Genomic DNA, 14,790 nt, shown 5'->3' on the forward strand with positions numbered 1-14,790 from the left:
CTATTTTTTCTTTGCAGTGGATATAAATTAGTACATTAGTTTAGATGAATATTCATGATTTTTTTTTATTTTTGGGAATTAAATTTATGTCTTAAAAATTCAAGCAAAGTAAAAAACTGTCAAATTTGGGAAATTTTCATTTAAAATTTGTAAGAGATTTTTAGTTAGAACCATTTAAAAATAGGTTCTCCGTTATTTATTCTATTATTATAAAAATTAGTCTGATTTTAGGAGTTCTATAAAGTTACCTTTTAAATTTATGAAAGAGAAAAGAATAAATGGAGTTTTAAAGTATTTGGCTAATTTGCTGTCTTCTCTCCTCCCACCAACGTGCAAAGGAGCCAATCCAGGCAGGAGCACTGGCTGCATTTGCCGATCCATTATGACTGGATGGTCAGTGAATAGGGATGATGAATGAAATAGCGATGCTACAAGAGACTCTTCTTCTTAGTAAGGCGAGTGAGATGACGCTGACGGGCGGGATAGCGAGGCCGCTAGAGCTAGAGCACTGTTTGCCTAACGACGCGAGCGTGTTATCAATGCACAACGACCGGTTCAGTCGGCGTGGAATTCAGCAGCAGCTGTCGTCCACCAAAGAGCAATACAGAGGCCTATCGCACGTAAAGAAGTAAACACACAGCCTTGGTCCAACCACAACATTCGTGTCTCACCTATGCATCTGACAGCACTGGAGTGGTTTACAAGGACTTGCACTTTGGCACGCTCTCATACGATACAAGTGCCATTTTTTTTTTTTGCATTGTATAGTAGATGTTACAGCTATTATGTATGTTGGTACAAACACAATGTACCAATGAGTTACACTTAAGGAATTGCTGGATGATGAATCGATAAAAACAAGGGTACAACAGCTAGCTTAAATTAAGCTGTATCATGACCAAATCAACTTCGCGCTTTACTGAAATAAAGAACGGGACTACAGTTTCCAGAGGCGCATTCCTGCCATAAAGAATGTTAGATCCACCAACCCTGGTGGAGCACTATCAATCTACGCGAACCAGGCAGGAGTAAGCGCCCCAACTAGCAAGAATCTAGGGCTGTTCGAACAGTCGGTCTCTGAATAGAGTTGAGAGCACCAGGCCCTGCACAAATGCTGCTCTGTCGGTAGCTTGTTTCCGCTTTTGTTCCCTTTCCTCGCTCGTGAGAGACAAATCAATACTGCCATCGAAAAGAAAACAAAAGTTGAAGCAAACATATTTCATAGGGATTTTAGGCAACTCCTTGAAACTGAAAGCACGTCACTTGACAGCATACATAAACGAGAAGTCAGTATACAACATCTACGAAGTGATTTATCCCTTTGTCTCAAATGGCCCAAGTGTGCATCCTTAAACAGCGAAGGGAATTCTCGTTCAGTGTACTCTTGTGATTCTTGTTAGTCTTAGTGCTGAGATGCTGAGGGTATTAAGAACTGCTTGCTCAACAATTCCATTTAAGAGTAAGATTGTTTTCATTGAAGAGAAAAGTTTGTTGTATGTGAAACTAGTACGAATCCAACTCTGAACCTCAGCTAGGGAACGGCTTATATCAAGAAACCAAGGTACAAGTACAATGATCCAAAAACTGCAACGAAATTGAAAATAGTAGAAAGGAGAACAGCAATAGCTATAACGAGATTGTTTTGAACAGACATGCAAATCACTTGATAAAATAGCTACAAAATTCGGGCCTCACCAGTCACCACAATATGAGGTAAATTTGAGATAGTAGCATTTTTTAAGGCTAATAAACGTAAAAAATAGTTCACAAAGCATTCGGCAGGACTACTAAACTTTTACCAGGGAGTAATATATACCTTGATTCCCAAGGCTGAGGTGGTGTCTCCTTACACACTGAGGCACCATCTGGAATAGAAGATGGTGATTTTAATGGTTCTAGTGCATCTGATGCTGCAAAGCTTAGGCCAAATGATGAAAGAAGAGGATCACTGGAAATGTTTGTGGTCACTGTGTTATTTGATCTGTGACTATGACCACCCCCTAAAAGAGCCTGTAAATGAGTACCGCGCAGATCTCGACTCAATAAAGAAATAGCATGGCTCTCAGGAATAATAAATCTGCGAGACCTGTGACCATTCTGCAAAAGGCAAATAAAAATAGAGTGTCAGAAGACTTCCAAATTTGAACAAGAACAGTATTCCAGAGAGAGGGAGGGAGGGAGAACCTTGAACAAGTAACCATGTTGCACGGTGATATGGTTAAGCATATCTCTTGTAATCTTTTGGGAGCAAATGGGACAGGGCTGAAATGAGAAGAGAGCAATCTCTGGTAACAGTCTAACAGTACAGCATAAACAAAAAGCAGTATAAGTTGCTCAAATTTGAATTTGACATAGAGACAGACTGATAAAAATAAGGGTTTATTTTCGCTGTGTGCGTAGTTAATTTTGTTGAGCATCAGATCACTTAAACCGAGGTGACACAATCCTTGTTACAAGCAGGTATCTTTTTAAGACTACATTTTCATTTCTTGTACACAACTAATTGTTGTATTTTATGGAAATTTTAATGTGAGGAATCTCTTTTTGGGCCTCGAGTTCTGCTGCTGGCCCAGCCCTTTCTCCTTTCGGCCCAGGCCCGTATGCTCTCTGTATTTATACCGGCTGCTAGGGTTTCGGAATTTTTCAGAAGAAAAAGGAAAGGGGAAGGGATAAGGGAGCTCGGGCGATGGGGCTGGCGGCGGCCGGTGCTCTCTCCGAATCCTGCGGGATGTGCTCGGCTGGGGTTGCGCTTGCTGCCGTTGGAGGCCGGATCCGATTGGAATCGCGTGGTCCATGGGGGCGCGGCTGGATCGGAGGGGTCTGATCCCTGTGATGTTTGTGCTCCTTCAACCCTATATCTATCTCCCCCCTTTCTTCTATGGAGCAGCAGAGAAGAGATTAACTCACACATTTTGCTTTCTCTTCCTTGTTTTCGCTTCTCGGCTGTGCACTGGTGTTGAGCTCGAGCTGCTGTTGAGCTTTGGCCGGTGCGGCTGGTACTGGGAAGTGGGAATCTGGTGGTATGCAGAGCTGCAGTGCCGAGGTTTGCCCACACGTGCCGTCGCAGTGTGGTAGGGCTTTGTATCTCCGATCTCCTCTCCCTCCGGCAACGGCGGGTGATAGGTTTTCTGGGACAGCGGCTGAAGAGCCGTGCCTAGCCTCTGTTATTCATGCTTTTGATTGCATCTCTCTGTGAGTATACTTTTCTTCTTCTTTGATCTGATCAGAGGCTTGGGTTTAGTTCAATGATGATTATTTGCATTGAAAATTGTAGAGTAGTCTAAGCAAAGTAGCTTCAGACGTGTATGTGATGTTTTAGATCAGTGCTGCTGCTTACTCAGACCATTATTGTTGCTATATCTGGTATATAGTCTATGATATGTTGATTCAGATCATTCTTATGGCTATATTTGGTCCCTGATCCTTCTGAAATGCTAGTTCAGTATATTGTGGAGTTGGTACTGTTATGTAGATGGTATGATCTGATTAAAGGACTTCTGGAGGTCTGATTTTGACTCTTTCAGCAGCACTGTTTGTATCTGTCCATATTCTGAATTCACTGATATACATGTTCTGAAGCTAGTTGAGGCTTAGATTAAACTCAATTTGATGATATGCAATTTTGCAATGTTTAGGGAGCAGGTTCTTTGAGACCTGGAGCCAAGTGTTGCAAAATTAAATCTGAGAACAATGTTATTCTTTATTACCTGTCCTCCCTGTTCAGTTTCAGCAGCTAAAGTTCACATGATTAGTACTTGTTTATCTGTTATATTGCAGTACTACTTTGTGCTATCATGTGTTTTGGAGTCCTGTTGTTTACCTATAGCTCTTTCCTTTATGGAATATTGATATATATGCTCATATATTCGCACTATACTCAACACTAATCAGATATAATAATTGAATCCATTACCTGCACTTTTGCCTCTTAAACCAATGAAATTAGATTACACATTCAGACAGATAGAAACTTCTCCCATAAGCATTCAAGTGTTCCAGACATGTGAGCTCTAGGCCTCTAGCATCCTTTTTGCCTACTGTCAAATAAAGCTAACAAGTAACAAAGCTCAAACTGGATGAACAACACAGGGTGCATCATAAGTGGATTACTTCCCCTAACTTATGTAGTCAGGAATTTAATTAATCAAACCTGAGTTTGATGAAAGTATTCTCTACACACTCAGCTATTCCCTTCCCCAATATTCTTAGTGCAGACACTAGCAACTAGCCACTGAGTGTGCACAAATGTGCATTATGCAGTGTGACAGAAGCATTATGTTCACAATCAAATAGAATGCACACCACTACACCACTTTGTTTCCAAAATTATGTCTTCAAGTTCAAGCAGAACGCTTAAGAAATTTTCAAAACATGGAACTAAAAAGGGTTAGCAATTGATCCAAAACTTACTCAAGCACTCAAGCTACATTTAAATTTCTTAGAGGAATTATATTGTCCTTGAATCTGTAGTCTGAAGCACACGAATGAAGCTTAATCTCTTACTAAGTTACATTCTTTCCTCTCAAGCCCCTAGTTCTTAAACATTCTATCTGTCACCAATTCACAACATTCCAGTCCAAAGCGCTCTTCTTTCCTTGGTTCTCCTACCACTGCATATGCCAACTAGTCAGCTCATGTAGAGTCAAGACAGCAGGAACTTTGTGTAAAACTACAATCTCTCAGGAATTTCCATACTCCCCAATACTCAAAAGATCCCCCGACAAGAGTACTATCGCAAATAACAAAGCTCCTGAGCTCATTTGTCAGGTCAACCCCTCAAGCCGTAAGCTACTCCAGCTCTAATCGGAGAAATAAGCAAGAGCGATAGTTATGTGCATGACATCACAGGTTCACTATCAAAGTCCTGCTGGGCATGGCGAGGCGGCGAGCTGACTCACCGCGGCGTGAGGTTCGTAGGGGTGGTCCTCCTCGAGGTGGACGCAGAGGGACGCAACGTCGTGGTCCTCGTAGCAATAGGGGCAAGCCACCTCCGGCCACGTCGCCTCCCCAAGCTCCAGCGCCATCTCCATCTCCATGTCCCCGTCGTTCTCCAGCCCCATCTCCATCTCCTCCATCCCCATCCCCGGCATATCTGCACCCAATCCAACAATAACCCGCAAATCAAGACCAGAATCACTCGCATGATGCGATGGGGGGAGAGGAGAAGTAGGAAGGGTAGGATGGCCTCACCGTCGACGTGGCCAAGCTGCGCCGCGTAGAACCGCTTGGCGGCGGCGAGGCGCGAGATCCAGTGCTCCGAGTCCATGGCTTGATTTGATTCCTCCTGCCCTTGCTCGGGCTTCTTCACGCGCCTGGCACCTCCTCCTCGTGAACTCCCTCTCCCTTCTTCTTGAGCTATCCACGCTCCTGCACCCCTCCCTGCTCGACTCCGACAGCAGCAGCAGCACCACCACCAACCGGAGCTGAACTTTGCCCGACGAGAAGATTTTGACCCGGAGCCTGTCCCGATTTTCTCCCCGGGGAAGAAAATGTCTTGCGTAGTTCGCCGGATCCCTGCCTTTAAACCTTAGCTGTTTTATTTTTTTGGCTTTCAATACGGGTGGATTTTGGTGCGACGGAGAAAGAGGAGGAGACGGCGACGAAGCTTCCTTATCAGGAGAGAGAGAGAGAGAGAGAGAGGAAGCGGGTGAGAAATGGGGGCGTAGTGTCGAGGCGTGTTCGACGTACGGGCCGCCGCCGCCGAGTCAGCGCGTGGCGTGGCACCAGCGACAACGACCTCCACTCCCCACGGGTTGCCACCCGGTGGCCGCTGCGACGCCAATGACGGGTGGGGCGAGCGGGGGCGGGGCCTTGACGCGGGGGCGTTTGGCTGGCGCCGCGCCCCCCTGGGGTTGGGCCGTGTGGCGAGGGAAAGAAAGGGCCGCGGCGTCCGCGGGACACTGCGTGGGGCGGCAGGCGAGGGTGTGCGACGCGGGAGCGGGTGTGTGCGTGGTTGGTTGGGAATCGCAGGGATTTTTTCCGTGGAGCGGACGCCTAGGCTAGGGGCCGATCGAGGATGGGGACACGCGGTCGGCCGATCGGACGGGCGGGACTTTCTACGACGCAACGGGGAAATTCAGGGGTAGGCGTGGAGCCCGGTGCTGTTTGGAAGTTCACGTAACATTATCGACACATGAACTTTAAGGTAATCCATATATCGGCAACCACGATGACGTTACGTAAGATGATCTTCTTAGATACCGTTTGCTCCTTGTCACTAGCACCGTGTCTTGTATGTCACAGTTGATGGTGGCAGAGGACTAATAGTGATTAAAATGGATGGTTTCTAGAAATCGTAGTGTCGGGAGTCATAAAGAGACTAAGTACATTTGGTTCTGCAGATGATGACAGGAGAAGGAGGTATGCAAAAGGAAGAAGGTACTTTATGAGGGCTTTCTTTTATAAAAAAGGAAATGTTTTATTATTTCAGCCTCTATATAAGATTTGCACTCGATCATTTATTATTACATAATTTCAGCCTCCGACTATGATGAGAAGATCACCAAATGGCTAAAAGAAAATAAGTATCAAACATAAACATAGGAAGTCTAAGTATAAATTCTCTTATTAGAGATCCACTTATGCTTAGCGAAGATCTCTATTATCGTGATCTCCATGATATGACATGTCCATTTCATTTGACTTTGTGCTTCCTCTTTATGCAATAAAAGTCAGAGCCAGTACATTCGAAGATTACTTGCATATATGAGTTGAATTTTGCCTTATTAAATACAATATCATTTCTGGTTAACCATATAGTCTAACATAATACACTTGTCCCAACCAGCAGAACATGGGGAATCATCTTGGAATCAATATTACTCAACCATCCATTAGCCATGTGTGATATATTAAGAGGAGGAAGAATTCTAAAAGTAATTAGTATAGTTCTCCAAATGAACTTAACAAACTGACAGTAAAATAAAAAAGTGTTGGATAGTTTTTTGTTGTTACAAAAACAACATAGAGTGCTACTTGCCAATTACGCCTAGCGGGATTATCTTTTGTTAAAATAACTCCCCTACTCAGATACCACAAGAAGATCTTTATCCTTAAAGGCAACTTTAATTTCCATATGAAGCGGTGTGAGCTAAAAAAACCTTCATTCATTAATTTTTTATGCATGGTTCCTATAGAGAATAGGCAAGAGGGATGTAAGGATCATCTGAAAGTATCCTTCTTATCATTAAGCTACACTAATGCAACTCTAATTACTAGGTTATTCCAAGCTATTAATTTATTGCCAACAAGTGCCCTACCAAAAGACAAGTTCATGATGTTGGAATTGAAAACCTCAGCTACTGTTGTATTCTTCCTTCTTGCAATACTGTAAAGAGAAGGAAATTGTTCTTGTAACATAAGGTTTCCTAACCATTTGTCCGTCAGAACCTAATTTGGGTACCACTATTAAGTTGCAAAGATCCTAAACTCAAAAATTGGTCCTTAACCTTCATAAGGCTTGACCAAAATTGAGAGTCCCCTGGTTTCCATTTTACTTATCCAATAGTCTATTCTTTAAGTAAGAAGTTGATGACACACACCATCCTCGTTTATGAGTTTGAAAAACCATTTATTAAGCAAACATTTATTTTGTATGTATAGATTTTGTATGCTTAAGCCCTCTGGTCTTTGGGTCTATTTAAGATTCCCCGTTTAGCCAAGGAGTACTTTTTTCTTATGCTCGTCAGCTTGCTAAAAGAACCTAGATCTATATAGTCCAGTTTCTTAAGCACCCCACGCGGGACCTCAAAAAAGGACATCATATACATCGAAAGGCTACTTAAAGTAGAGTTTATGAGCACTAAGCGACCTCCAACAGACAAGTGTTTTCCTTTCTAACTACTTAATTTCTTTTGGATGTGTTGTTCCATTATTAACTAATCTTGTTACTTATCCTCCTGTGATGCATTGGAATTCTGAGATATCTAAAGAGGTAACTCCCCATCCCGCAGCCAAATACCTAGGAGTATTGTTCCTCAAAATATTTGGCCTCTCCATAACAAAATAGTTCACTCTTATGAAAATTAGTTTTCAAGCCAGAAAGTTGCTCAAATGTACAAGCAAAAGCTTTATGTTCATAGCTTGTTGAATATCATGTTTCAGAAAAATGATCGTGTCATTCGCATATTGTAAAATGGAAAGACAATCATCAACCAAATAAGGCACTACTCCTTTTATTTGCCCTGCTTCTTTTGCCCTAGCAATAAGAATGGCCAACATATCCACCACAATATTGAAAGTATTGGGGATAAAGGACCCCTGTCTTAGCCCCTTCTTAGTTAGAAAATATCTCCCAATATCATTATTTACTTTAAGTACAATGCCTCCTCCTGTTATGAAATTTTATATCCACGAACACCATACTTGTAAAAAACCTTTCATTCTCAAAGTTTGTTAAAGAAAGGGCCATTTAATTTTATCATAAGCTTTCTCAAAGCTTCTTTTACTTGTGAAAAACCTTTCATTTCGTGGATTGTTTCATGTAGTATAGCCACTCCTTCCATAATGTTTCTACCTGGCATAAAAGCTATCTATGAAGGTCGAACTATCTTTTTGGCCCCTGTTATTCTCTTGGTTGCCACCTTTGTGAAAATCTTAAAGCTTACATTTAAAAGAGATGTAGGCCTATATTGCTGAATTATTGTTGCATCTTCATTTTTTGGGAGTAAGGTAATAACTCAAAAGTTGGGACAATGTAAAGGCAAAGCTCCTTCATAGAAATCATCAAACATGGCCATGAAATCAGCCTTAATAACCTCCCAGAAAAACTGATAGAACTCAGGAGGGAAGCCATCCGGTCCTAAAGCTTTATTATGTTCCATCTGAAATATATCCTCTCTCTCACCTCTTTTTCAGAGAACCTTTGTATAAGCATATCATTTTCTATTTCTAGCATCAAAAACTGATTACTCATAGGCGGTCCAAACAACTCTAAATAATAAGAGGTGATATGTTCTTTGATGTCATCTTGCCTCGTTAAAGTTCGCCCTTCACATTCTAGCTAAAATATTTGAGTTTTCTGGTGTTTACCATTTGCAATAATACTTCGTATTTCTATCACCCTCAAAAAGTTTTTTATTTTAGATAGTTTAAACCATGCTATCTCCTCTTCCCTAAAAATCTATGCTAGGCCTTCTTTGAAACAATGTAACATATCAAATCCATATGGAGATAGAAGCACCTCTTCAGCCATCCTATCAAGAGCATCTATCTTTTTTGTTAATTCCTCCTTCAATCTTTTATTGTTACTCCTTATGTTTTTTTCCCAGCCCCTCAAATATTGTTGAAGTCTACGTATTTTATTTTGCCACCTATCCATTGCAAAATGGAATTTAGGCCGACTCCAGCAAAGTCGATATCCTGACCACGAGTGGCATCCACATCGGATGCGGTCCGCTCGGCATTGGTTTCTCATCTCCAGTAGAGCCCATATCGCAATCTACAGTGATGCGGGGAGGGGAGTGATGATGGCTTTTTTGAGGCCAGAATGCGGTGCCCACTTCACTGTTCACAATGGGACTCTGGAACGGATCGTGGCTCCCGCGAAGTATTGGAAGAGGATATGGTGTGCCCTGGTGGAGGCGAGGTGGGCGGCATCGGTGGCCGATGAAAGCGAGCAATATCCGGAGACTGGGCACCCGGATCATCTTGGGAGTCCAGCGTACGGTCACCTCGTGGGTGATGATTGGGCTGCCGCAAATCCGGTGGTTGAGCTCCTAGGTTCCCATCATCGGTGTCCTCGTGCAAGAAGTAGAAGACTGCAATAGTAGGTCTATGGTCATCCCCAAGCCTCTGGTAAGTCCTCAAGTCCTACATCCTTCTCTTTGCGGGTCAACTAACCAGATCTGAGGTTGGTTGCCGTCGGCAGTGAAGCAAATACCGTGTATTTGTCAAGGTCTTGCTTGCTTGGTATTAGTTTGGTTCTTGCTTGCCATCCTGTAGATCTGTTGCATCGAGTTCGTTTAGTTCACTTGATTCAGTTTGCTTGCTTGCCAGATCCTTCAGTTTGCTTGCTCTGTGTGACCTTCAGATCCATCATAGAAAGCTTAAGTATGCTCATACCAAATACTGAAGGAAAACATGGTCCCAAGCTTATGGTACAGCATGCGAATGTGTGACTAGAACTCCCCTTGTCGTTGTCTAGGGATGCAAGGGGCTCCTATGCTATTGTCGGATCGATCAATTGAAGGAAGGTTCGCAAGATCTTATGGATATACAAACCGAGTAGGTTAGAAGCAGCACACACCCACTCTGGCTGTTAGTGCCTGTGAGATGACCTTACTTTAAGCACAATGGTATGGGTACAATTGCACAAGATATGCTTCTGGTGACATGTCAAATAATGGTGATTGTAGCATATGATTTGTTTGCATTTGGTATTTGGGACCCAAACCAGTTGCTTAGTGTCATTCGTGCATGTCTAGGTTTGCAATAACAATCTGATGATTTGTGCAAATTGTAGTATGATTGAGATAATTTTTTCATTATAATTTTCTGTGGTAATATTGTTGAAATTAGCACCGGAATTCTAATATTCCCTTCAGTTCAATCTACTCTGTTGATGATGCTTATTTACTGGTGTGCAGGAACTCTATAGAGTATGTCGAGTTCCTTCGTGGTGACGATGATGGCATCCATTAGGATGATGTTGTGTTGCCCACCCAAGAAGGCATCATCGGTACACCACCTCATTTCATAGAGGTGGAACAACTAGAGGAGGCACCGGGAAAAATGGCAGCTGTGGGTGAGCGTGGAAGCAATTACACCATCAAGGAGGATGTCGAGAGTTATCTCTTCAATACTTCCGGGGTATACCGGTCGATGGGTGCGTGATCGACATGTTCGATGTGTGTGTGCGTGTATGAACTCAAGAACACCAGGGTTATCGAGGTTCTAGCCTCCCGCAGGATAACAACTCTAAGTCCTATGTTTCTTTTATGGATAGCATGAAACTACTTACAGATGTCTTCCTCATCCTCTTACAAGCCCGATCTTTCTCTATTTATATAGCAGGAGTGGTGTACATATAAATAGACCGTGCCAATAGCGTGACCGGTCTAACCATGTCAAAACCAACTACCCCTAGCTAGGGTAGGTATGCAGACCCTACACTAGTCGACCGACCTGCCCTGTCCCGTCGCCCCACGCCGCATGCCCACCTGCGATGCCGTCCCATTGGCTGTGCGACACCACGTCTGTCTGTAACGCCATCCCGTAGCATTAAATGCTACAGGGCGTGATACTGCACATCTGCGCCGGTCAAGAATTTGTTCGCTAGAGGGGGTGTCTAGGGAAGAAAAACACTTGAGTAGATAACATTTAATGTGACCTGATTGGTTAATATGAAATATCTACCCTACGACCAGTGAGGCTAGTCGCAGGGCTTACCTCCGCGACCAAGGGACTGGTTGCGAGAGCCTTGCCTAATTGCACTAAAGGGCCACAATATTATGAAAAAATATCTACCGTCATCTAGCGCTCCCTTATGTGGACTCCCCCTGACAGGGGACCCCCTTATTCAATACACTGACACTATCCCACAAGATGTCCCGCAGATATGGTCGGCTGTGTAGTTTGCCACGTGGTCATGGTTGGACCTGGTCATACCACTTGGGCCCCAGGTGGACAAGAGTTTACCCCGGGAGTGGTCGTCGACATAGTCTTCCCGCGTGGTGGGCCTAGGAAATGACATCCTAAGGGGAGGTTAAAAACATAGAGAGAGATCGTGGGAGAGATAAAAAGGAGAACATGGGAGAGAGAGAAAAGGAGAACGTGGGAGAGAGAGAGAGAGAGAATGATGGCCGTTGGACCTAAGGAAATTTCTGCTTCTACTATGTGGCTTTTTGAATTTCAAACTGGCCGAGCCCCACGACGGTTGAGATACCACAACCGTCGTATAAATGGGGGCATCGATGGCTCTTTGCAGATCCTTTTGTCATTCTCCAAGCCCCCAGCCCTCATGTCCAGTGCCCCTCTTCTCCGTGATCACCTGTGCTCTCACCATAGCCTTGACCACATTCCAATGGCGTCATGCTCCAGTAAAGAACCTTACTTTCCTAAGTCCAAGTGCACTGCAGCGAAGATGAGGCAGATGCGTGAGAACCATCTGCTTCCCCGTCGCCTGCCTTTGGGTTACCGCCCTAGGGAAGATGCGTCTGCTGTCCGTGAGGAGGAGATCATTATGTTCGCCTCCTTCTTCCTCGCCGGCCTCGTTCTAACCTTCTCTAAATTCTTCACCACCGTTATCGCCTTCTACGACATCTTCCACCTCCACCTCAACCCTAATTCGATCATCATGGTGAGTGTTTCCACTCACATGTGCAAGAATTTCATAGGGGTCGAGCCATGCCTTGATCTTTTTTGATTCTTCTACACAACCAGGTTATAGATCAAGCTGACCACTAGGAGCTACGAGTTTTGACTCCACGATGGAGTTGCGGGCTCCTACCTCTAGATGGGCCTCAAGTCATCATGGTCTGGCTAGAGTGATGAGTGGTTCTACCTCCAGATAGAAAATTCTTTAAACAATATCCGTTTGCTAGTCAGGTCGGCCCAAGTCACCAAGAACCAAGGGAGCACCCCTACGACAACTCTAGAGCTATTGAGCCTCGCTACTCAGGTTAAGTAGCTCGCAGATGTCAGGCCATTGGGACTAGATATCATACGGAACTTCATCAAGTGCCGGCTATGCCACTTGCGGAGGAGAATACGCCTGGCCTACCTATACTCCCGAAGTGAGGACGACACCCAGGAGAGCTCCTCAGGTAATGCCGCAATTGTTTTCATGGCGCTTGTTGCTAGTCGTGTGGTATTTTCATGATGACATCTCTTTTATTCAAATCTCCCAGATGAGGCCGTCAATTCACTGGTCAAATTCCTAATGGCGGCTGCCCCGAGGAAGAATGGCCCTCCGTGAGACACTCCATCACTGTGTAACCTCCCTTTGTTAGAAAGGCCTCAGGTCAGATTGATATGTTTGGTCTTTTTACGAATTTTCCACCTCCATGCCTTCTCCTAGGTAAGAGTTTCATGATTTACGTCGCCGTAGGGTCTTCTCGAGGTTGATGTCTTACGCCTGATCATAAACGAGGTCACAATGATCGCCCGAGAAGTTGATCTTGCTGCCCGCATGTCCTCTCCGCCGCCCAGCACCGCTCCAGTCAGCCATCGACCCGGTCGTGAAGCCGACCTAGCTAGCCAGAGAGGTGACCAGACTGCTCGAAGCCAGGTATTGACCGCGGGCGATGGTGTTGGGAGCAAGACCAGTCAGCAGAGGGTCGACCAACACTGCCCCAACCGGCCTTGCTCCAACCAAACTCGACCCGACCTAACCAACCTCGCCCCGATCAGATTGGGGCCGATCAGGCTGCCATCGGCCAAGTGTCCGCGCATGGGGGGGGGGGGGACAGACCGATAGAATACTTGGGTTTTGTGGGAACATCTAAACGCACCCTCGGGACACCGATCCCTGGCGGCTCATCAATGGCATTGGCTTCCTCGCCCAACGGCTTTATGAGGATGAGACTTGTGCTTACTCCTCCGTTGACGCGATAAGTTCTTTGGTTAGGAGTGGATCTTTCGAGCTCTTCCTTAACTTTGGGACCCATGTTCGTTGTAGGGTTTTAACCCCGCCTTTAGCCTTGGTTGTGCCTAATCCATCGGCACCTCAACAAGGTGTTCCCGGGCCCCAGCCAGGCGCAATTCCACCGTTGGGAGCATTGTTTGTGACTTCTGAGTGTGCAGAGCTGGTTGCGGAGCCCATTCTGGCCTCCGACTTGTTCTCCCTAGTCAATTGCTTCCCTGCCTCCATCCACAAGTTGATTGCCGAGAAGGAGGTGGCAGATGACCAGTGCACCAAGCTAGAGAAGTGGGTGGCCGAGGAGAAGAAAGCGCGACTCCTGCTTCAATAGGAAAACACCAAGCTCCAACGAAAAAAATACGTGCTCACTGCTGAACATGCTAAGCTTAAGGAGAAGAAATGAAGGACCCATAGTATTCTTGAAGAAGCCTTTAAGGATATTAGGAAGCCCTTTAGGAGTGTTGGGCTGGACACCCCCGACCCGAAGGATGAAAGGACTGCTGAGGGCTGGGCCTTCGCCGTCCGCATCCTGATGAAGAGGTTTGCCCAGCTCCTGGGCATTCTGGCGGAGAGGATGTCGAAGGACGTGGTGAATGCGACAAAGGCCACGACAGTGTATGTCCTAAAGTGCTACTGCAGCCACGACCCCCACTTCAACCTCGAGACTGTCTGGGAGGGGATCATGGCAGCAGGTGCCACAAGAGCGGGGAGGTTGGAAGATGAGTGCCAAGAGCCGGCGGATTACATGGGGTCCATCTTTTGGGTGAAGACCATCGAGGAAGCCAATGAAGAGGAGTAAACCTCGAATTGTAATTTAGGCAGGTATATTGTATGAATGATGCTTTCAATTTCTCTAATGAGCATGCATCGCTGCTGTGGTCATAGGGTCCCTGAACTGACCAAACCACCAGCCTGCTCTGAGCTCCCGACCATGCCTGTAGATAGAGTGTAGTCAGAGGCATCCGGCCACCTACTCGCTTCGAGCCCCCGACCACGTTTACTCACTACTTCGCCGACCAGCACAATCGGGAAGCGGTGGCCAAGTGCGAGCGGTACACGGTTATCGAGGGTAAATCCTTGACAATGATTCTAGGGTCTGCTGGATAGTGGGCGCGTGGACGGTGTTTCAGCAAATGGGTCTGTGTGTGTTTGGTGGACTGAGGGACACAAGGATTTATACAGGTTTGGGCCTCCCGGAGGATAATAGTCAT

At 45.2% G+C, this 14,790-nt stretch overlaps 1 protein-coding gene across 1 annotated transcript; it reads right to left on the reverse strand.

Moving 5' to 3' along the window:
- Window positions 1-694: 694 nt before the first annotated feature.
- On the reverse strand, window positions 695-5,659 carry LOC133917218 (protein DEHYDRATION-INDUCED 19 homolog 3-like). The gene is made up of 5 exons (XM_062361184.1): window positions 5,191-5,659; window positions 4,899-5,092; window positions 2,185-2,262; window positions 1,817-2,097; window positions 695-1,179 (listed from the first exon to the last, which is right to left on the reverse strand). The coding sequence occupies exons 1-5, from the start codon at window positions 5,264-5,266 to the stop codon at window positions 1,053-1,055; spliced, it is 756 nt and encodes a 251-aa protein (XP_062217168.1). The 5' UTR covers window positions 5,267-5,659; the 3' UTR covers window positions 695-1,052.
- Between the last annotated feature and the right edge of the window lie 9,131 nt (window positions 5,660-14,790).

The sequence above is a fragment of the Phragmites australis genome, chromosome 1 (assembly GCF_958298935.1).
Source record: "Phragmites australis chromosome 1, lpPhrAust1.1, whole genome shotgun sequence".
Classification (NCBI taxonomy): domain Eukaryota; kingdom Viridiplantae; phylum Streptophyta; class Magnoliopsida; order Poales; family Poaceae; genus Phragmites; species Phragmites australis.

Bases quoted from the DNA above. Each gene is read 5' to 3' on its own strand.
- LOC133917218 (XM_062361184.1), bottom strand. From the start codon at position 5,266: ATGGACTCGGAGCACTGGATCTCGCGCCTCGCCGCCGCCAAGCGGTTC. The intron at 5,093-5,190 runs GTGAGGCCATCC...GATTGGGTGCAG, and splicing joins GCAGCTTGGCCACGTCGACG to ATATGCCGGGGATGGGGATG. The intron at 2,263-4,898 runs GTGAGTCAGCTC...TTCTCATTTCAG, and splicing joins CCTACGAACCTCACGCCGCG to CCCTGTCCCATTTGCTCCCA.